A 23,581-nucleotide genomic window follows, 5' to 3' on the forward strand; every position below is an offset into this window, starting at 1 on the left:
TTAGGTTCTGACCAACAATTCTCCTGCCTGGGCAGTGTTTAGGGTTTGCAGGTATAATAAATTGCATGGGATGTTTGCACAAAGGATTTGCAAATGACACCAGGCTGCCTACATGAGGAATTAGATAAGCCTTCAGCAGTGCTTTGAAGAGTCACAGAGGGTAGAAGGAAAAGCTTAGGGGCTGTGAGCCTTTTTACAGTTTATATTAACCTGGGGTGTTGAAACCTCTTGTTGAATGTGGTGGTATGAGTATTCAAACCGGAGCTCCTGACCCACAGTCTCAGAGAGTTTAAAGTGTTGTTCTCATTTGTTTATTCATCTTCCATTGCATCCAGTTTATTCTGCTGTTGCCCAGGCCGTCTGAACACTGAGCGTTAAGATCTTTTTTTTCAGAAGATGTAGCACTTATGACAATGGCAGGTCCCGCCCCAGAACTTGTCATTTAGTTGGAAGAGGCTTTGATTTCAAATTCACTGATGAAGTCTTTTGCAAGGAATGACTGTCCCTTTTTGCTTCTCATTAGTCATAAGTGAGAATGTTAAATGGGGCCATTTGTTGCTGGACTTCATATAGAAAGTGAGTACTATAGGGCTCTTTAAAATTGTACATAGAGAAGGAACCATTGGAGATTTTTGAGCAGAGAAGGAAAATGTAAGATGTATTAGGCAGTGCTGTACAGTATGGGTAGAATCTAGAGAGAGGAGAGAAGTCCCGCTAGAAGGCTCTCAGAGCAGTCTGGGTAAGAGGTAGTGAGGGTACCTCCACTGGGGAGGCCGGGGAAGAGTGAGAACATGCAAAAGCTTGCTGAATGTAAAAATTGAGACTAATTTTAAATAATTGTGTACCTCATTGAAAAAAATGAACAAAATGCTAAATCCCTTAGCATGACTGCCAGAGGAGGATGTATGATAGTTATGCTTTCTCAAGGATAAAGTAATAAAAAAGCATTTCTCACATTGGTACTTTAATATTATAACTTCACCTTTCCCCAATTCTATGACCACTCAGAGGAAAAGCCGGAGAAGGGGGACAGTAGTAGTAGCCATGTACATTTCACCCTCTTTTCCTCTACCACTCTGGAATCCACCCATCTAAGATGATAAGGAGAAAACAAACAATCAAAAAAACACCATAAACCTTAGGATTCTATTACTTTGGTAATTACTGCTGCCCATCATTCTTCTTTGCTTTTGTTCCCCATATAAAATACTTGACTAGCTTAGGATTTCTATCCTTGCCCCTTGAAGATGAGTTATTTTGTCTCTCCTAGGATCAGTGGTGTTTGTTGATAGATGAGCAGCTCCACCAAAGCAAAGGCTGCATCTCCCTCAGCCTTGCCTTCTCAGCATCTAACTGCCTGAATCATTGTATGCGCAATAAATGTTTGGAAAATGAACTGTTAACAGAGCTCTAAGAAGTTTTCAGCTCTTTCAATTAATTGACTAACATCTGCATGATTTAAATAGCATCTCTGAAAGTGGTATGTATCTTTTGAGTTTACTTAGGACAGAAAACTTTGAAAACTGTCTTTATTCCCTTGAAAGTGAAATGGATATTTTAGAAGACAGAATGTAGACGATGTTATTACAGAATTGTACACTTGAAACCTATGTAACTTTACTAACCATTGTCTCCCCAGTAAACTTTAATTAAAAACAACAACAAAAAAGAATACAGATTGTTTCCAAGGACCTATTTACAAATGACCTAAAATCAAGCAGACTTTTCAAATCTATTTTGACTGAAACTTAAAAGAGATTTGAAAGACGTTTAAGACTTCCAATACCTCACATACTAAAAAAAAATAAAAAATGGAATATACATTGATCAGTCAAGAGAGCTTTTACTCCTGATGGGCACAGGAACTTCAGAAGATATTCATTTCTATAATTAATTTTTCTCAAGAGCAAAATTTTAAACGATTTATAATTAAGTAATACTTTTTAAGTGATTTAATAATTTTTAATTTTGATAATGCTTTAAAATTTCTTCTCACCCTGATTGAGCAGAGCAGATAAATCTTTAAAACTCATATTTTAAAACTTATATTTTATAATTCAATTAATCTTTATAAAGATCTAAACTTGTTAAAAAAAAAGTTCTGCAATCCCTTCTCCACTGTGTTGGTGATGTTTTTGAATAGTCCTGGAGTTTGCTACAGAGAAACATGAGATCTTAGTGGAAGAATAGAGTTAAAGGGACCAAGATTTGGGTCAACCTTATAAACACCATACTCACTAAAATAAAATAAGTAGAGCATCTTAAAAGAGGATGCTGTCAGTACAATTTTAGACATATTATGAAATTGGTTTCCAAACATCCTGTAAGAACTAATGCACAGATTGGGATCCAAAAGTTTGTATATAAACGCATTTGACCACAAGTGAGAAGAGTCAAACCTCGCAGGCTGTGGACCCACATCCACCTTAAAAGAATATTACTTGGTCCCTCAAAGCTTTAAGGTGTACCCCTTTTTTTACTTGCTAGAAAATGTTCACTTAGGCGTGCCGAAAATCTCTTGAGGCAGTTGATTCCCTGATGATCTTTCTTCGATGTTCCAGACACTCATTTGCTTGTGGAATTTTGAGCAGATTCAAGAAGACTTGAAGCTGTAGCATCATCCAAGGGTTGTAACAAAAGTTTTATTATCACTACTTTGACCTTATGTGACTTTAAATTCTCAAGTGCTTTGCTTTTTCATGAATTCACATTATGTTAAGAGGCATTTCAGTGTTGATGGCCGATCATCTTGGTACACAGCTGTTGTTCTATTTTGTCACTTACTTTTCTTTGCCTGTAACATAAGGGTAGCATTTTTGAAATGTGACTGTTGTGTCTTTCTTTAATTTTTATTAAATTCAATGGGGTGACATTGGTTAGTAAAATTATATAGGTTTCAAGCGTACATTTCTGTAATACTTCATCTGTATATTTCATTGCATGTTCACAGTTGTCTTTTTTTAATTCGTAATCATTACAGGAATTACATGATTGATCCTACATTTCCTATACATATCACTACTTTCAATTTTGTCTACAGTGATTTCTACTTTTGTTTTCTTCATTATTCTTCATCTCTTCTTATCACTTTCAACACTCTGGAAATGATAGGGCAATAATCTATACAAAACATTTCAAAATTAGGCTGAACATGGCAACCAGGCAGCAGAATGCCCCAGATAAGCCTATGGTAAGAGTTAATTGCCTTTTGTGGCATTTAGCCGCCATCTCATGGTGGTGGGTGGAGTTTTCAGTTCTAACTCTGGAGACTAGCTTTGTTTACATTTGTGCTTGCTTGAGAGTTGTTGAAAGTTCTCAAGTAATTCTTAAGCCTTTGTAATTGTTCTGCTACTTTCCAGTTACTGTCCCTTACTAGATAGCAGTTTCAATGAGGAACATATAAAGTATTTTTGCTTTCTTGCAGATTAAGTGCTCTTGAAATGATTTTCTCACCCTCTTGCTTGTCCTCCATCTAAATATTTGATTCCTATCTGATTGTATGACTTCTGGGACACCAACTCTTTTCTTCCAGGTCTCTCTCCCTCTCCATCCCCTCTTTATAATTTTATCTCCATCCTCTTTGCAGACAAGGGAGTATATTTTAAAACTTGTATTTACTCTCCCTGATGTCTCTTTATATTTCCTAGGACATTGGAACGGTAACTTGCCAACAGCTTTACCAGCTTTTTTTATTCCCTTTTTTGATTCTTGTAAGTTGCCTAAAATGATATTTTCATATGCTCATATTTTGAGCAAGAGGAGCTCATGATTAAGGAGAAATTAATCTTTTGGGATTTAATATATTGTATCAACTTTTCTAGCCTCTGCGAATTCCTAATGTCAGAAAATTAAGATGACTTTATTTCTGATATTTCCTGAATTTTATTTTTGAAGAGAAATATAAATTACACATATAGTCTAAATGTGTAGGGAAGGAATAAAAAAAAAAAACCCACGTGGGTATTGTTTGCTTATATTATTTGAAGTAAATTTCTAAGGGACAGCTTTTTTATTTATTGCCTTCAGTTGTTTACATGCTTTAGATTTTCATAGCAATTTCAGTATATTGGCTAAGAAGCCCCAAAGAATTCAGAGCATGGCCTGTTCAGAAGCATTCTTTCTTCCACAACCATGTTCATGCATTTGACCTTAGTCTAACAAAGAGATTTATCACTGGCCCTTCCCAGCCAGCCATTCATCAGTATGTTTGAACTTTGTGGTGCTAGTTCTTATAAACTGAGGTATTTTGGATCACTTGAGGCTTATAAACCAAGTAAACAATTCTAAGGGTGTTGATGATAACTGAAGGACTAATGTATGGCAGAATGCTGTTTCCCCTAATACAGAACAGACCAACCACAAATCATAGCTAATACCATTCAGAGCTTTCTTCCCTGACTTTTTAGGACGGCATTGTGATATCTGTCTTGAATGCTGAGTGTATATGGAAAAGATGGAGACATAGTTTAGTACTTTATTTTCTTAGCACATACAGTAGGGGTTTATGACTTACATTGGGAGTCTGATGGCATTTATCACACAAACTTGGGAAGACAGTAAAGTCTGTTTACAAATAGTTCTACATATAATAGTTCTTGTTTTTCATTTTCAGTCCCAGGAGGAGATAGTGGAAAATGTGTGGGAAAGAAGCAAGAGGTCCTTGATTCAAGGCCTGATTCTGTAACTGTTTGTTTTGTGATCTTGTACAAGTTTATTATACTCTCATAACTTTAATTTCTCACATGTAAAATAGAAATAATATTACTTTCCATCATTCTTGAGAGGATTAAATGTGTTAGAATAAGGGAAAGTTCTTTGTAATCTAAAAACCCATACAGACATTTAAAATACTGTTACTTGACCTTCTGTGGTCTCATTAAAACCTCTTCTTTCCATTGTCTGTCTTTACCCCACACTCAATTTCAGTCCAGACTACTTGCAACAAAGCTTGATGTTTTCATATGACAGGCCAGCCCAGAAACAAAGGTACCAAAAGGCAGAATCTTAGTTACCTCACTTATGGTGTGCTGATTCCTACCCCTCTTTAGTTTGCATGCCTCAGTAAGAGATAAGTTTATTTCACTATGTCAGAGCAAGTAGAACCGCGTCCACCTGCATGGATTCAAACCCCTGTTATATCTCTCACTAGCTATATGGCCTTTGGAAATTACTCAAGTTCTCTGAGCCTCAGTTTCCACATATAACGGCTGTGGCTATGCTAGCAGGAAAGGAATGGGGGCTAGCAAGAAGATGGTGGCTGGCAAGCGCAGACTGCTGTTAGGCAGATTATGTAGATCCTGCTTCCTGTGTCTCCAGCCCAGCTGCCAATGAGAATATATTGGTTTGACTCCCCTAAAAAAAAAAAAAAAAAAAAAAAAGAAGGTAAGAATACTACCATCTTCCTCACAGAGTTGTTTTTCTGGATTTCTGAAAGAGATCCCTGCAAAGGACCAAAGTAAGTGCTTAGTAATTAGCATATATGGTTACTAATGGTATATGCTATAAGGAAAGTGTGGATCCTTCTTTCTTGCAAGTTTCTGGACAGAGGAGATACTACCAAATGTTTTATGATAATTAAATCATCTTTTATAACAGGAAGTTTTGAGATTCTCTTAACAGATTGTAACCTGTCATGATCATTGACCTTCTCCTTGTTTCTAATGAAACAAATGACAAACATCTTAATTTCCTTTTCCCCTAGACACACACACACACACACACACACACACACACACACTCACTCACTCACTCACTCACTCACTCATTCACTCTTACTTTGCCTGTTTGGTCTTTAGCACAGATGGATATTGTTTCACAATGATCGAAGAAGATGATTCTGGGATGCCTGTGGTCACTTCTGGATGTCTAGGACTGGAAGGCTCAGATTTTCAGTGTCGGGTAAGGAAGATAACTTGATTCCACCTTGTAACCTTTCCTTGGCTAGATTTCAAATGGTCAAGTTTCAAACAAGATAAAATAATTGGGTTTTTTTGTTGTTATTATTTGTTTGTTTTACTAACTAGCCTGTTTTTTGTAATTTGGAAAATAATTTGAACATTCTCATTGGGCCAATTCTATCTCCATTTTGAAATTAAATATTTTTACTTTTGCTGTTAACTTTTGGCTTAGTGGCCCATTAGATCTTGCTCAAATTCCAGTTTAGTTAATTGCATTAAGTCAGGCCTTCTTCCTCAGTTTATACGGTGCACACTTGTTATTACAAGTGTAGTAGTGATTTCGTTGAAATGGAGACCTTGCAGTAGGATAATACATGGTAATTTGAAAGAAATTACCTAATAGAAAACAGTATTTTCAACGTGTTTGAGTAAGAATTTTCAGTGAGTTCTTCAAATGGTGTCAATTTCTTACGTTTTAGATTACGTGATTATGGAATTTAGGGGAAACCCACTAAAAGCTCTTTGGGTTCAATTTCAGGACACCCCCATTCCACATCAGAGAAGATCAATTGAATGCTGCACAGAACGGAATGAATGTAATAAAGATTTACACCCTACACTGCCTCCACTGAAAAACAAAGGTAAGTAGAGGAAGGAGTTCCAGGCATAAAAAACTTTAGGCATAAAGAAAATAAAAACTTGAATGAATTCTCTTTTCTAAATGAATCTACCTGTACCATTTCCATTGCTGGGACAGAGGACAAGGCAAGATGATATAATGAAACTTTCATTTAAAGACACGTACAAGTAGTTCTTGGGAAAATAGTCTTACATGGCTTCACTCCAGTTTATCTTATTTATTTAACCTCGCTTCATTTCCCCTCAGAAAACTACGGTTTCTAGAGCATGCAGTGTGTTTCAGGAGGGTAGAGGAGGAAAACAGTGTTTTATGCTTACCCCTAAATATTATTCAGAAGGTGTACTTAACTCCAAAAATGTTTATCTGCATTCGTTTTAAAAATAAGGACCTTACAAATGACTTAATTAGATTACTTGCTGGATGACATTTCTTTTTATCTAGAGTAATTACTTTTTAGTCAAATTATATATATTGATAGAATGGAGAAAATATCTAAAGAATTTAATTGGAAGACTTATATATTTAAATGTTGCACATTTAAAATGACAAATTATCACCCCCAGAGACTTCTTGTTAAAAACAGCTTCCACTTTTCCTTTCCCCTACTTGCTCTCACCACAAAAATCAATGATTTCTAATTGTCATAGAGTCCCAAGTCCTAAGTCTTAGATTAGTGGTTTAAAATGATTTTTACTGATTAATTTTATTTCTTGAGAAGGGAAAATCTTTCCAACAAAATATGACATTTCATGGTTTGCATGATAACATTTTACGACATTTGCTACTACTATAGCCTCGAAAGCTCTGTAAGATAATTCACATAAAAAATTCAGTTTTTTTTTTTAATTTTGCCAATCAACATGCTGTGTGTTAAGGATACAGAAATGGATGAAGGAAATGTTTGCACTCAAGATGTGCACAGTAGGATATGAAAGAGAAATATGTAAATAATTATATTCTGTCAGAAATATCCCTGTAGTAGAGTTAGATTATAAAGTGTGGTTATGGACACAGAAGACTGAGTGCATACTCTACGTGGGGTGGGAGAATGTCAAAATAGCTTGAAAGAAATGATACTTGAACAAGACTTTAAGGATGAGCAGGAGTTTGCCAAGTGGAGAAGGCAGGAATAAAAATAATAATAATAATAAAAAAATTAAATGGCTAACATAACTAAACATTGTGCCAAGTATTACATTAATTAACCTGCTTGAGCCTCACAACAATCCTCTGAGGTACCTAGAATTATTATTCACCATTTAAATTGCAGCACAGTGAGGTTAATTCACTTTGTCAAGGTTGCACAGTTGTGAGTTGTGTTGACGTAAGAAACATCCAAACCTGTAGAGAATTTTAATGAGTTTATTTGATCCAAGCTGATAACAATTGCCAGGAAGCAAAATCTCAACAGATTAACAAAATGCTCTGGAGAATGGCAGTTTTGCAGCTTATTTTATACATTAGAATCTACAAAGGAGACCCAAACAGAGTTACATGAAATACATTGGTGGTAGATTAAGGGGGCAGCAGAAAGCAAAATGGGGAAATCTCTGGGATTGGATAAAAAGTAAAATGGAGAGACCCATACTTCTTCTACATTGGTGAGTACATGATAGTTAATAATTTTCGAGGAACAAGATAACAGTGAGGGATTCTGTGGTCTGGTGCAGTGGGTTGTGCCCTGAGGGGTCTGGAAAAAGGGGATTATTCTGACCTCCCAAGGATATTTTATCTTAGATGCAAAAGACAATAGGCAGACTTACTTCCTTTGTCAAGAAAGCTATAGGCCCAGGATGTGACTACCCGCCATGACCTACTTTCAGTTAGGGATTTTTATGTTCAGACCATCCCATGTGGTTAATTTTGGTCTCCGCGTTGTCCCTGCCACGCGGGCCTCCCCTGACTTTCTCAGGTTTAGTACGTGGCCCTTTATCATCCACAGTAGCCGTGACTCAAACAGGCAATAGTACGTGCTGAGGTTTGGTTTGTGGTATTTGAGACACATTTGCAAAATATAGGCATATGAAATAGTGTGGCTGGTTGGAGAAAATCTCCTAATTAAGTTGTTTGAAGCCTCACTATTCACAGTGGGCCTATGGACCAATAGCATCATTATCACTTGGAGCTCATTAGAAACACAGAACCTCAGGCCACATCCCTAAACCTGAATTTTGAACAAGATTCCCCCAACATATTTATATGCACGTTAGTTTGGGCAAAGCTTTTGATAGACAAAGGCAAGACCCATCCATATGTGGATATAGCCAGCGCCACTGTGTCTCACCATGTGAGTCCGACAACTCTTTGTTCTCAGAGAAAAACCACTTATGTCAACTTGTAAAATTCTGAAGGTTTACTTTCAATATGTGTAGTTATTTTCTTGTGAACCGGTTTCAAAAAGTAGGTGATCTATGGACAACATTTTGTATAGCACTGGTATAGGGACTTCTGTGCTAGGAGCGGGATGGGGGAGGGGGAGGGGTGGCTGGAAATGAAGACAGAAGTCCATGCCCAAGGGCTAGATTTCAGAATCTCTTCCATGAAAAAGAAAAGGTTTTTCACATGCAAATACACGGCATGTGTCCTAGAAGTAACAGTAGGGTTTAAGAAAATCTAGACTTTCTATCACATGCTGAAAGGTCTGCAATGCATTCATTATCCTGTAGATGGAGCCAGATTCTAGGTAGGACTAGGCAGGTGAGGGAGTATTCTCTGAGGCTGAGCATGTAGGGACTGAAAAATAGTGGAATAAGTCTCTAGAGAACTGAGTGAAAATGCTTTGAAAAGAAGGGCAGCAGCAATGAGAAGACAAGTCCTTGGTTCAGGGCATTAAGAAGAAGGATGCAAGTGGATTATACTGAAGATTAAACAAGGTGATAGGCTTGGGTGGAGTTTAGTGGCATTAGGGTTTACTGCTTTGAACTCTGAGGATCCCAGGGAGTATCTAGACAAGATCTCTACAATCCTACCTCACCCTCTGGATCATTCATTTTGGGGTGCAATAAAAGTCACTGCACTGTGGTCTGAGAGAACTAGTGTTTTGTACATAGCTATCCCACAGAGCTGCAGGGTTTTTTGTTTGTTTGCTTCTTGCCTCCAGCATGTACAGCACTTTTGTTCTTTGGAAGTGTACTATATATATCTTTACTGTATATCAGCAATGCCTTGGTCAGAAACGTGAGCGTTGTAGCCATATTGGATGTATATCTATTTGTGGTAAAGTTAACCTAAAAATAAAAGGCCAGTGCGAAAGGCAACAAGTCCTTATTTGAAATCCAAAAGAATAGCTCTTCAGGAAGCACTCATTCAGGCAGAAACCCAATTTGTGTTTCCAGTAGGAGATGAAGGCAAGGGGTATTTATTAGAAAGGGAAGAGGAACAATTGCATGAATAGAAGGATGGAATTTCTATGGGTGGAGCTAAGCTAACATAGTTATGCTAATTCTAAAAAATGCCTTTCATTTTCATATCTGATTTCTTGTTTTCTTTGCAAAGAATTGTTTGGAATACAGTGCTGTTTTAGGCCTAATCCAAAGGTTATTTTGCCCAGTTTTAACTTTCTAAAGGTTTGAGAGGAGGAGTGAGACTTGCAATGTCATTCCTCTCCGTTTTGGCAGTTCCAACTCCATTTTGAAGTGGCTCTGTTTATATCGTTATTTACAATTCCTATTGGAGATATGTGTGCATGTGTTTCAGTATAAACTCAAAATAAAGAATAGGGATTATGTTAAAGAGACATGGAACCATCTTCTTTTGATATTTTTAATTTTAATTGCCACACACACACACACACACACACACACACACACACACTCAAGACTAGCCCTAAACTTTGTGGGGTTGGGACAGTAATATAAATAGAGGTCTACATACCATTTACCTATGTATTCAACACTCAAAAACCAATATAGAATACTGGAGAATAAAATACATTCTATTAACTTAACAAATACATTTTCATAATGATGGGCAACACCAGCTTGGCATTTAGAATGCTTGAACTACTGAGACTTATTCTCTCCGACATGGGAGTGTGAGTGATGGGAACAGCTTCATTCTTGTTTTTGTCCGACACCATACACCATGAGGGGCCTCTTATATCCACAGTCTGTTGGTCTCAGACTGTGGAGAGTGATACTGTGGCTAGAAATGCCTGAATCACTCACCTGGGTCCCTACTACTGGTGGCAACCCCTATACAAACCCCTATAGACATTTCCCAGACTGGACCAGTTTTGTGGCTGGATCGTCCCTTATAGTTTTTATTATGATTTTAAGACTCACCTCAGCAACAACCCTCAGGGAATTTTGAAAAACCAGATTTCTTATTCATAGGTTCTGAGGGTACAGGGTATGCCCAAGGGCAACACAGCAAGGTCATGGGTAAGAGAGGGAGAGAGCAAAAGTGAGCTTAGGTGTGGGGCTCTGCATTTATTGGGGTTGAGGGTAGCGTACCTTGTGTTTTGTGAGTTCACTCTTTATTGAAGGATTTAAAACATAAAAGCAGGAATTAGGCTACAGTTAGGGAAGAGTTACTCAAGTAGCCGGCTATCTAGGTTACCCAAGGCTTTCTAAAAGGAAACTTTAGTGTAGGGCAGCCTGGTTTCTTATCTAGTTATGGTTATTTGAGACGGATGTCTTTGAATGATGCCTCAGCAATCAGAAGCTTAATGTAAGGCACTTATGTTATAATCAAAAAGCTTAATATCAGATACTTACACTAGAATACTCCAGCTCTCTGGTTTATACTCCACTCACATGCTGTGCCACCTGTGGCCACCCCTCAGGCCTTCAGGTACCTGCACCAGCTCCTTGGTCCACCCCCAGGAGGACAGGGGTACAGAAGGAGGGCCTCACAGTTCCTGAACACAGACATGGGATGTGTAGGCAAGGAACTCCAGAATTCTGGGCAATGGAGAATGGGAGGGGACAGCTTCTGGCTGAACACATTTTCCTGGTTCCTGCAGATCCATTGCTCAGTGGGATGGGTCATGGTTGGAGGGAGCCAGACCAGGACCCTCTGAAGCTCAGAGCCTAGGCCAATTTTCTGGACTCAGAACAATGGAAATCATCATATTAATTGTGATATTTGCTTATGTGAATGGAGTCCTTACTTACTGTGGCTCTTTTCTTTAACATTTAATCCTCGTAACAACCCAAGGAAGAAGGCACTATATTATCCCCATTTCATAGACATGAAAGCTGAGGAATCTGGCGATTAAGTACTGTGCAAAGTGTACATAGCTAGAGTAAGTAGTGGAGATCAGAAACGGGCCACTGATGTCATCTCACTAAATCTTTTATAGAAACCTCTGAATGACATTTCTGAAAAAAAAACACACAAAAAAATACACAATGCTTTAACCTATATGAGTCAGAAAACTCTTAATAGTTGTGAGCCATTTTACATAACAATTGATAAACAATTAATAGATTATTTTCAAAGTATTCTATTTATTATATTTGCCTTGCCCACTTAGACCATTCTCAGGTACACATTAGTTACCATTTTTAGAATATGGTGTTAGAGGGTTGCTTGCTCTGCTCCTTGCAAGTGTGTGTGCTCTCTCTCTCTGTCTTCCTCCCTCCTCTTCTTCCAATTTAACATTTATTAAGTCCCAGTTGTGTATTAGGCCAGTGGCTTTCAAGCTTTAGGTGCATCAGAATTGCCTGGAGGGCTTGTTAGATCATGGATAACTGGCTTCCACCTATTTTCCAATTTAGTAGATCTGAGTGGGCCCCAGTAATTTTCATTTTAAGGAGTTCCCAGATAATGCTGATGCTGTTAACCCAGTGATCGTACCTTGAGAACCTGTAGTAGGCATCACCTAGTCGATTATTACATATTATTATAGATTGTTATAGGTATTATTATAGATTATTATAGATTTATTAAAATCTATATATCAAATTACTATAAAATAGAGACAGTTTTGTTAAAAGAATGGGGGGGAAAAAGTCCAGCTTACCAACTTTCGGTGTCATTCTAGTTATTTAATAATTGCTGTCCCCCAAAATTTAAATGATTAATATCACGGCAAAATATTTGTTACTAGGTGCTAAATAATAATAGGCTTTGGTGAGATTCTATTATTAGAGATCAGACAAGTACCAAGTGTAGAGGTAAATCGCTACCAATAAATTGTCCTACTAAAAACAAATAAATCAGAAAACCTTTTCTACTGATCTAGAGTTTCCTCAAACTCCTTTTTAAAAAAAACTTAAGGGGATTTAGTAGGAAATTAGAGATGCACAATTGCATTCAATGAATATTTATCAATGTCCTTGAAATTTTATTTGTCATCTTCTGTTTCCAAAAAAAAGAAGATAAAAGGAGGCCAGAATGCAGCTTAAATTATTTTATTAAATACTCGTTTTTCTTTTGCTTTGCTTATTCCATTTCAGCATCAGCAAAACAGAATACCCTAGGATAATAGTCTTTCTCTTTTGAGGTGGAAATATGAAAAAATAATTGGATCAGATGCAGCACCTTCATCATAAACAATAAAATATGATCTGGGAAGCCCACTGACACTGCAGCTGGTGCTAAGAGTAGGAAGAGATGTCTATTTTGATGGAGAGGCTGAAAGGAAGAAGTCGTGGTGCCTGGTGACTGGTCTCTCTCTGCCTTCAGAATTAGTGATGAAGGGACAGCGGGACGCTGGGAGGGATGATGTATGCCCAGACTCTCAGCATCAGATGGTTTGACCAAGAAACTGTGAGCAAAATGTCCTTGTAGGCTGGAGAATTTGATAAGATTCTTTTTCCCCTTCCATCAAATTACTTATTTTAATCACTTATTTTTATTTAATTATTTTTTTTCTAAAAGAACCCTTGAAGTGAAGGACCGGTGTTAAGATGAAATGAACAGAAGCCCTTGCTTTATTTAATGGGATCCTTTAATTTGGTTTTTACAGAATAAAAGTCTATATAATTTTTTGAAATAGGCATGTTTGTGTTTAAGTATGGGAATTACTCATATGTATTACATATATACTTCATAGAAAATGTATCAAAAATAATATTCTGCCTTGAAATATGGTAATTTCAGTGTCATTTAAGGCAAATTGTAGTACAGGATTTCCAAAGTTAAAATGTATCTTATTTTTCATACTCCATTAAAAATATATTCTGAGCAGTTTAGATTTGTTTTAAAATGCTATTGCTTAGGTTAGATATTGCCGATTACAAGATTACAAATGAAACTATATAGGTAACATTGAAACACCTCCCTTATTCTCCACAACACAGATCAAATATATGATAGTGTCCAGAATGCAAAGGTACATGCCATAATTTGCCTCTCATACCTATATTACACCATGGCAATATAAACCAATACGTGAATTTGAGCTAAATTCTTTGCCAGGGAGTAGTTCTACCATTTCTTGAAATGTTCAGCAACTGTTTTGGAATTTCTGGTTAATTTTGTATTTGGGACAAAAGGAAGGAATTTAGAAATAGTCTTTTTATTTCTCCTAGAATGTAATAATCTGGATATAAAAATTTTGTCTTAACCTCCTTTGTTTCCAGGAAATTGCTTATTAAATTTCCTATTGCAATTGTAAACCATTGTCTAACCTTATAAAAACAGTCCTATCAGTTTGAGCTCTTACAAACCACCTAATTATCAAAGAGGAGACAAGTAGCCACAGAATGCTATTCTGTTAGGAAACCACTGGTGGTTCTTACTTGCCTCTGAGGGTGGACCAGATTTCCCTGAAGAGTTCTCCTTTTTACTTCCCTGAGCCTTTGGAGTGACAGGGCAGGGAGAAATCTGCTACCCTAGCGAGAACTCCCGGCCTCGTTCTTTTCCTGATAGGTATCTGGAAGTGTTGGCTTTCCAAGACTCTGGCAGGGACTTGAATGTTTACATTGTTCATGCTCTGAGCACAGGTAATGGCGGATTAAAACATGACCAGCACGACCAACAGAAACAAAAGGTTTATTGATGAAGATCACTTATTCATGACAGAAGACAAGGAGGCAGAGATGAGGCTGCAGGGGATAGAGTTTTGGGGACAAAGGAAAGGAAAATGGGAAGGTAATACTAGACTTAAAAAAAGTGCTTGATGGTAAGGAAAGAATCCCTTAGATCCTTGCTGGTCTCATTCCTCTCATAAATCAGATATATAATAAGATGAGTAATAAATATAGTGTGCTTACAGTTCAGAAGGTATTCTGCATTTACCTGCAAAAGTAAAGCGCAGTGGGCCTGAGAGTCTTAGTAAAATTATATCACTTGAATGAAAAGTATTCTGTATTCAGATACTGACACGTCTTGCTTGTGTAGTGAGTTCCCCTAGTGTTGAATATCCAGTGTGCTCTTTGGTTTTCAGCAAATTCAGGCTCTTTGCTTTTGATATTGAAATACATTTTAAGCTAAGTTGCCAGAGATAGTATTTGCACATCTATGTCCCATGGTATTTGTACCCCTGCATACTCATATGTAAACATTGTGAATTGTGCTCGCTTTCGGTTTATTGCTAACTTTGCCTATAATTAAGGAAAGAAGGGATAGAGGGAAAATTGACTGAGACAATTCATTGAGTAAAATCTTAGCCTACTTAATTTTAAGAGCCTACAAATTATTTTCAAGACTTTCTAAGCAACACTTTTCAGACAATGCATGTGCTAGTTATATATGACTTCTGTCGGTGTTAAAGCCTCAGTGGCTTTTTGAATACGTACTATAGTGGGTCAAATTCCTGAACTCCTTTTTTTCTGAACCATTGGCAATGTTTCTGAAATTGTTACTATAAAATTGCTTATATTGAATGGTCCCTCATTTAGTCTTTTAAAATGCAGATTGTTTCCAATCATATTTGGCTAGTAGTGTAGATCATAAATAATTGTTAAACATATATTTTAGACTGATGAGTAAATTCTAACATTAACTATCACAATATTCAGACAAGAAATTAGTATAAAGATCTGTGGATTTTAGTTTATTATAAATAAATTTTCTCTGAAATATTTCAAAGGAAGATGGATTTTCAATGTGTATGTTCATGTTAATTTCCTGATTTTGATAATTATATTACCATTTGATAAGACAATGTCCAGTTCTTAGGAAGCACACTCAGAAGTGTTTATGGGTAGGGATATTATGTCTGTAACATCAGACGATCTACGAATTATGCATACGTACAAATAAATAAACAGAAATATGAACACAGATATATCCAGTCGTGCATCACTCAGTGATCGGGATACATTCTGAGAAATGCGTCATTAGGCGATTTCCTTGTGTGAGCATCGTAGAGTGCACTTACACAAACCTAGGTGAGCTAGACTACTGCACACCTAGGCTCAAGGGCACAGCCTATTGCCCCTGGGTTACAAGCCTGTACAGCAGGTCACTGTACTGAATACTGCATGTAATTATAATGCATTGCCTGTGCCCGTTTAGGATGGCTACAACAACACTAGGCAATAGGAATTTTTCAGAATCATTACACTTGACAGTGATCACATGCTGAAACGTCATTGTGCAGTGCATGACTGTATATACACGTGTGTGTACGAGCATATATATATATATATATATATATATATATATATATATAGTGAGAGAGAGAGAGAAGGAGAGATACTGAGAGAAGAGAATTATGAAGCAAATACGGCAACATTTTTTAAATGGGAAATCGCTGTAAAGGACATATTGGAGTTCTTTATCCTTACAGGTTTTCATAAGGCTTACATTATTTCAAAATAATTAAATCATATGTTCACATTGATGGTGCAATAGAAACTGGGTAATCTTTTTTTTAAAGGATATTTTGATAGTATGTATAAAAAGCCTTAGATTCTATACTTTTAAACTAATAATTCTATTTCCAAGAGTCAAGATTAAGGAAATAGTCATTGACGTGTATAATGATTTATGTATAAAGTGTTCATCACAGAATTTTATGTATTACAAAGATGTGTTATTGTAAAATCTTTGTAGTCTCCTAAATATATATCATCAGGAGATTGACTTTCTGGATGTGTCTGTATATGTACTCTGTAGTCTTTAGAACTCATGCTGCAGGAAAAGAATTTATTGTTTTGGAAACATCCAGAATATTAAAAATGAAAACAATCTAGTTATAAAGCAATCACAATGATTTCTTTTTCCATTTTTTTTTGTGTTGGTAAAATACACATAACATAAAATTTACTATTTTAACCATTTTAAGTGTACAGTTCAATGTAGTAAATATGTTCATAATGTTGTACAACGATCACCACCATCCATTTCCAGAATTCTTTTCATCTCGCAAAACTGAAATTTTGTACCCATTGAGCAATAGCTTCCCCATTTCCCCCTCTCTTCAGCCCCTGTCAACCACCATTCTACTTTTTTGTCTTTAGGATTTTGACTACTCTAAGTACCTCATATGAGTGGAGTCATGCAGTATCTGTCTTTTTAGGATTGGCTTATTTCACTAGCGTAATGTCCTCAAGATTCATCCATGTCATAGCATATGTCACGATTTCCTTCCTTTTTAGGGCTGAATAGTATTCCATGTGTGTATACACCACATTTTGTTTATCCATTCATCTGTCAATGGACACTTGGATTCCGTCCATGTTTTTGCTGTTATGGACGATGCTGCTGTGGATATGGTTGTATGTAATGCCTTTTTAGGAAGTATTTTGCTCATGAACTTTTTTGTTCATTGAAATGATACTGCAAAGGCATACTATAAAATGTTGGTAGTAATTTTCCTAAGTAGTGGCGATTCTCTTTATTTTAACTTAGTTGGTGCTTTTCATGGAACATATAATACTTTGGGGTTGATAAAACAGGTACATTGGGTGGGAAAAGATCTGCAGCGCAAGTGTTTAGGTAGCTCTCCAGTTAAATGGACACAGCACAGTTGGAAAACCTCTCCTTCATAGTAGCCATAGTTATAAGTGATGGTAATACTATTTAAAATTCAATAGCAGTAATCCCACTCTCAAAGACATATGGTCCCCTTAATAAGAACTGTGCTAATACTATATAAGTGCACCTGGTTTTAGGTCAGTTTTCTCAAAATATGTTCCAGCGACGACCTGCATATAAATCAGCCCTGATGATTATATATAAAAAAAAATAATAATAAAGTACTTTGAATAAAAATCTCTGGAGTTGAAGTCAATAAATATGCACTTGCATAAAGTTCTCCAAGTCATTCTTATTTATATGAAGTTGGAGAAATCATGTTGTACGTAAATCTGATGTGTTAACTGGAGTTAGAATAACATGAATAACATTTCACAATTTTTTCTATAAAAGGATCACACTATGTATTCTTTGAGTAGAACATACCCATTTAAAAAATGTAAATGCAATTAATGAAAAATGTATGTATTTTAGAAGCGCATTTTTGTTTAAAGTGATGCGTATCCCTATTTTCTATACATGTTTGGCAATAGTCAAGGAATCCTGTCCCTTTGAATCTATCATAAGATGACTTTGTGTGTTATGTACAATAAATATAGGTTAGTTTTTTAATCCAAATTCATGACATAAAGCGCTCTAGAAACTGCATGAGAGAAGCCTGTAAACCCATGAGTTGGATCTGAAATAGAAATGAACTACCTGCTTGTATTTTAGGGGCACTGATCCATTTTACTACATTTGTTCATTTTCTGTGCTTTTATCTATCCAATGTCAAGCCTATTCCTTACAGATGGGAAGAAATGCATGCTCTTGAATTGAGTGCCTATATGAACAATGATTCATGTTGGTCAAAATTATTTAATTTGGAGTGTGTACATATATATTATTTTCTTATCAAAATGCAGGTTAAAAGTATCTGTCACATCTTGCAAATGGAGCTTAGCAAGCACTTTTAGGAAAGAGTTGCTTCTTAATTTTTAAGTGAAAATGTTCTCTGTATTATGGTTCTCTTTACTTTCTTTTTAATTTCAGATTTTGTTGACGGACCTATACACCACAAAGCCTTACTTATATCTGTGACTGTCTGTAGTTTGCTCTTGGTCCTTATCATTTTATTCTGTTACTTCAGGTAAGTTTCCAACATATAGATGTAGAATTTTGAGTTTATAATATCTTTCTCATACTACTATATTACCTGCTGATGTTTTCTTTTTTCACACAGCTTTCTTTGACCTAACTAGATCTTAGATTTCGCTGATAATATCAGTTACTATTGATAAGATGGATATTTGTTCTAATGAAGCTGTTAATAGATACCTATCTCATTTCTGCTTCAGACATCTAAAGTAACCAGACAAATTTCACCCCTAGCGAAATTAGAGTAGTTAGGAAATTAAGGAACTAGTTACTGTTGAGTTTGATTCTAAGCAGAGAAATTAGCATGTTGAACTTAGAATCACTCTAGTAATTCCCTATTTCCTGAGTTAACAATTTCCCCTTAGTATTGAAAGATTTGAAAGATAATTTAGAGATTAATTATTAAAACAAGTTCAGTTACTGTATTAAAGTTAAGTATGGTGATTACAAATTATTTTTAGTCACTAAGAACTTATTTTGTAGTTTGTGAAATACAAAGACCTTTCAATACATGTCACTTCCCTTTTGTAACACTTATTTATAATACTATTCTATAAATGGGAGTTCAGTCAAATAAATTGATTTCTAATTGGAGATATAATTTACTGACAAAAAGTTTTTAAAGTTTAAATTTATTTCATTTATCTATAATATTGGTCTATATATTACCTTAGATGAGAGTTAGCTGTAATGTCTTTTGGAAACCAAAAGTTTGCATTCATCTATAATTAATTAGGAACTTAAAGGGAAAGATTTTAGGAAATGAATATTGGAGCTATATGTAAACATTAGCAGAGTATAACCTGCTGGGAAATAGTCAATGGAAGGGAATAGAGAAGAAAAATTGTAGATGGTTGACACTAAGTAAAAACATGTAGTTTACTTTAAAAAAATAGGTTAGGAAAATAATTATGATTTGTATTTTAGAAATCATAACTGAAGGTAATAAATACTGTGCATTTTATCTCATATTTATGTGCTAAAATAAAACCTGCCAGGATTAATGTTTTATCTGTAGAGTTTTGCCTATATTGCAATCGAGTGTCTAAAATGTTCTTCCTTTATGTATCTTTAGGTATAAAAGACAAGAAACCAGACCTCGGTACAGCATTGGGTTAGAACAGGATGAAACTTACATTCCTCCTGGAGAATCCCTGAGAGACTTAATTGAGCAGTCTCAAAGCTCAGGAAGTGGATCAGGCCTCCCTCTGCTGGTATGAGAAGAACATACCTTGTATTTAAAGGAAATGTCTTCTGAGAGGAAATGTCAATAAATACAGGGTTTCATTTTCCTGAAACAGATATGGCAAGACAAAGAGAACGTTCTGTGCAATCAGTGAGATATCAGATCTCAGATGCAGGGCTTCATGGTAACATTGTGACATATTGGGGGTGAGGTGATTGTTTTTTAATGTCAGTGTATGGTTACAATCCAAACCCTCAGACATTCTGATCAAGAGCAGATTAGAAAACATTAAACTGGTGCCATCTTCCCTCTGTTTTCAGTAAGGATTGCATTACTGCACTTTGGCCTGGCTTTTGAAGGCAAAAGTATTACAACCAACTGGGATCTGAGTGCTTTTACAAAGGAAGAAGGCTGCATTTCAGCTGGAGGGTTTATGTTTCAGAGTGAAGTCCTGGCTTTTCCATTCAAGAGAGGTTTAATTTTCTGATGGTCAACACTGCCAACCTTGAAGAAAATATATACTGAATCCAAGGCACTTGCTCTAATGAGAAAAACAGTTGGTTCCTTTATGGACCATTCAAAAAGATTGTTGGGACTCTGGATGGAAATACCAATTTTAATGAGAAATATTTTCTTTTATAACTCCTAAGAATAATTTTCCTAATCTTTATTGTCTGGTTCTGACTTGGATATCTTGTTTACTTTATTCCTTTAGTGAAATTCCTTTATTTTTAGTACTAAAAATAACTTTTAAAAAAAGTCTCAAGCCAAGAATTTATTTTATAACATTTTTTTGGACATACAAAAAATGTATATATTTAAAGTATAGAACTTGAAGAATTTGGAGATGTGTATATATTTGAGAAACCATCACCACAATCTGTGCCTTATACATATTTAACACCTCCAAAAGTTTTCTCCTGCCCTCTTTATCATTATTATTTTATGATTACAACACAGGATTTACTCTTGTAGCAATTTTTTGAATACACTACACCGTTTATAACTGTAGACACTATAGATATCTAGGATTTACTCATCTTGCATAACTGAAACTCTGTACTCTTTTGACTAATACCTCCCCTGGAGGTAAGAAAGCAGCAGAAAACCACTGGCAAAGGAGGAGTCATTGTGACCAAACTGATGCTACTTAGGATATACATTTTTCTTATGTAAAAGTTCTTATCAAATTGCTTGATTTTTTAATTCTTAGAATTTAATTAATATATAGCAATACAAATTTTATATTTAAAAATCTTATACTATTTAAAAAGTACAAATATTAAAATCCCCTTTGATATTTATGAATCAGATACTCATGCTCTTGGAATTGAAAATGATTTGCTTTCTCCTTCTAATCCATCTTTCTTATTACTGTGGTGGTATCTCTCCAAAATCTTTGGCCTTACTATGTTACTTCCCTGTATAAAACATTCTACTATCCAGTAGCCTTTCTGGGTCTTGTTTCTTAGCTCGGTCTGTATGGCATTCCTTTTCTCCCAGCTCACCTCCACCTACTTCCTGCGCTCTGCTCTGTCAGCCTTGAGAAGCCTAATGGTTTCTTAAATACGGTTAAGTCCTCACTTAACATTGTTGATTGGTTCTCTGACTTTAAGTGAAACAACTTCTAACAAAACCAATTTTACCCTAAGCTAATTGACATAAACAGGAATTAGGTTCCTATAACATCTTGTCAGGCTTATAATGAACTGACATTGCACAAAACAACGTTTTTTGAGGACCTGCTGTACAAAATATCTTTTTAAAGTCCATGTCTCTTTGTAAATGTAATATCTTTATGGAGAGTTTTTCAAACTTATGGCTAATGGTCTATCTCATGTTTTATCTCTGAGACAGCTTACCCCAGGCTGAGCCAGTGTATTTATAGTCTTCTATCATAACATTTTGCTTATAGTATCAATACAGCAGTTTAAAATAACTGTTATAATGGATATTAGTATTTCTGTATCTTTAAGTGGACTCTTATTCTTTAGGGGTGGAGATTACATTTTGTTCACTTTTGTATCCCTCTGATTGGTTAAAAGCGTTGTTAAATAATTTGTTTTAAAAGCTTTCAACTCCAATTTTTAACATCTGTGAAAATATTTTGCTATTTCTATAATCTAAATACCAAAAAATAGAATTTGGCTTCTATCAAAAAAATGGTTGAGTAGCTAGACTGCCAGGATACCAATCCTGGATGGACTGGCCTTTACAAATATGATCTCATTTAATCCTCATATCATCCATGTGAGATAGTTCTAGAAATAGAGCCCAGATAGGTCAACTAGCACTTACGTGGAGAAGCCAGGATTCAAATCCAGATGATGTGCCTCTAGATTCTGTGTTCTTAACGTTTATGAGATGTGAACCAAATACTGGTTAAATAAAACAAAGAAATGCATTTGATAGGGGCACGTGGGAAGGGGGATCCCATAAAACCCAGTTCAGTGAAGAAAAAAATCTCAGTAGTACAGATTTAAGATCCTATTGTAAGATAATGCAAAGTGTACAATATATTATAATGTGAGTATCGACCTTAAATACCAATTTGTTATTTATTTCATTAACATAAGGGGAAAATTCATGCCTTATGTGTACTGGGGGTGCTAAAAAAGTGTATACATTTATATTTGCCAATTGTCTCTGTCTCTGTCTCTCTTCCTTTAAGGAAGGAATATCACAGGGTGGTTGTAAGAATTAAGATACTGTGTGTGTGTATCATATATAGACCTAGATATAGATCTAGATATCGATATAGATATATGATATTTATATACCTAATTGTACCCATTTTACAGGAAACAATTTTTTTTGGAATCAAATTATAAGTGATTGTATCTTACAGGTATTTTATGTGAACAATAAACTTTCAAAATAGATATCTAGGAATGTAATATAGATTAATAGTTTAGGTAGAGAAAGAGCAGAAACATTCACTAAATTAAATAAAAAAAATAAATCACATAGTTTTTACATTTGTCAAGTTCCTTTTCAGGTCCTCAGATATTATAATAAACCTCAAAGTACAAGTATATTTTTAATTTTTCAATATAATTTATTGATACTTTTTGTCTTTGAAATAAGTTGTTCCTGTTCTTTCAAGCACTGCCAATTCCATCAGTACTTTAATGAAATTATAAGATATATTAGCATTAGGAAAAAAAAGGATGCAAAACTGTTCATTAGGAAATATTCCATAGATTTACATAGCAATGCTTTGTAACATCTGTAAATTAAGTATAATATTCCTTTAATAAATGTGTGAAGTTTCCTCTCAAGTCAATAATTTAACTATGTACTTGTGTTTTAGGCTCTCAGCTGCTTAGTGCTCATGATGCTTCTGTTCCCTCACGTGGGAATGGGAGTGTACTGGAAATACATCCTCGCATAGTATGTTTGGTTCCTAAGGGAGGAAAGCTGCTTAGCACCTACTCCGTTCCTTATTTCCTTCAGTCTGAGGGGCTTAATGGCATGTCGGCAGTGCTTTTATTTTTCAATCCTGCTTTTAGAAAATTTAAAAAAGACTACTTTTCCCCCAAAAGCTTTTAATCTGATAATATTATTACTGTTAATAGTTATGGTAATGGATAGCATTATCTCTTGAATCCTCCATATGCAAAAAACAGAACTAATCCTAGTTGGTAGATATCAGTGGTAAACAGAATGATGGCCCCCCACATGTCCATGTCCTAATCTGTAGAATCTGTTATTTTACCTGGCCAAGGAGATTTGAGAAGAGATTATTCTGGATTATCTGGGTAGACAAATGTGAAATGGTCCTTAAATGTGAAAAAAATATGTTTTAAGTGTATTTGATGCAAAGCATGTCTCTACCTACAATTT

General features: G+C 35.6%; 1 protein-coding gene across 4 annotated transcripts in view; it reads left to right on the forward strand.

The window, feature by feature from the left end:
* Positions 1 to 23,581, forward strand: part of BMPR1B (bone morphogenetic protein receptor type 1B) — a 368,245-nt gene that overhangs the window by 323,521 nt on the left and 21,143 nt on the right. For 3 of the 4 annotated variants that reach the window (XM_081056909.1, XM_081056908.1, XM_081056907.1), the window contains 4 exons: positions 5,796 to 5,898; positions 6,436 to 6,538; positions 18,445 to 18,541; positions 19,625 to 19,763. In XM_081056909.1, the coding sequence (XP_080913035.1) occupies positions 5,796 to 5,898; positions 6,436 to 6,538; positions 18,445 to 18,541; positions 19,625 to 19,763 (442 nt within the window). The remainder of the gene's footprint in view (positions 1 to 5,795; positions 5,899 to 6,435; positions 6,539 to 18,444; positions 18,542 to 19,624; positions 19,764 to 23,581) is intronic. The other variant, XM_081056910.1, reaches the window with a different exon arrangement.

Source organism: Rhinolophus hipposideros, assembly GCF_964194185.1.
Source record: "Rhinolophus hipposideros genome assembly, chromosome: 1".
Taxonomy (NCBI): Eukaryota; Metazoa; Chordata; class Mammalia; order Chiroptera; family Rhinolophidae; genus Rhinolophus; species Rhinolophus hipposideros.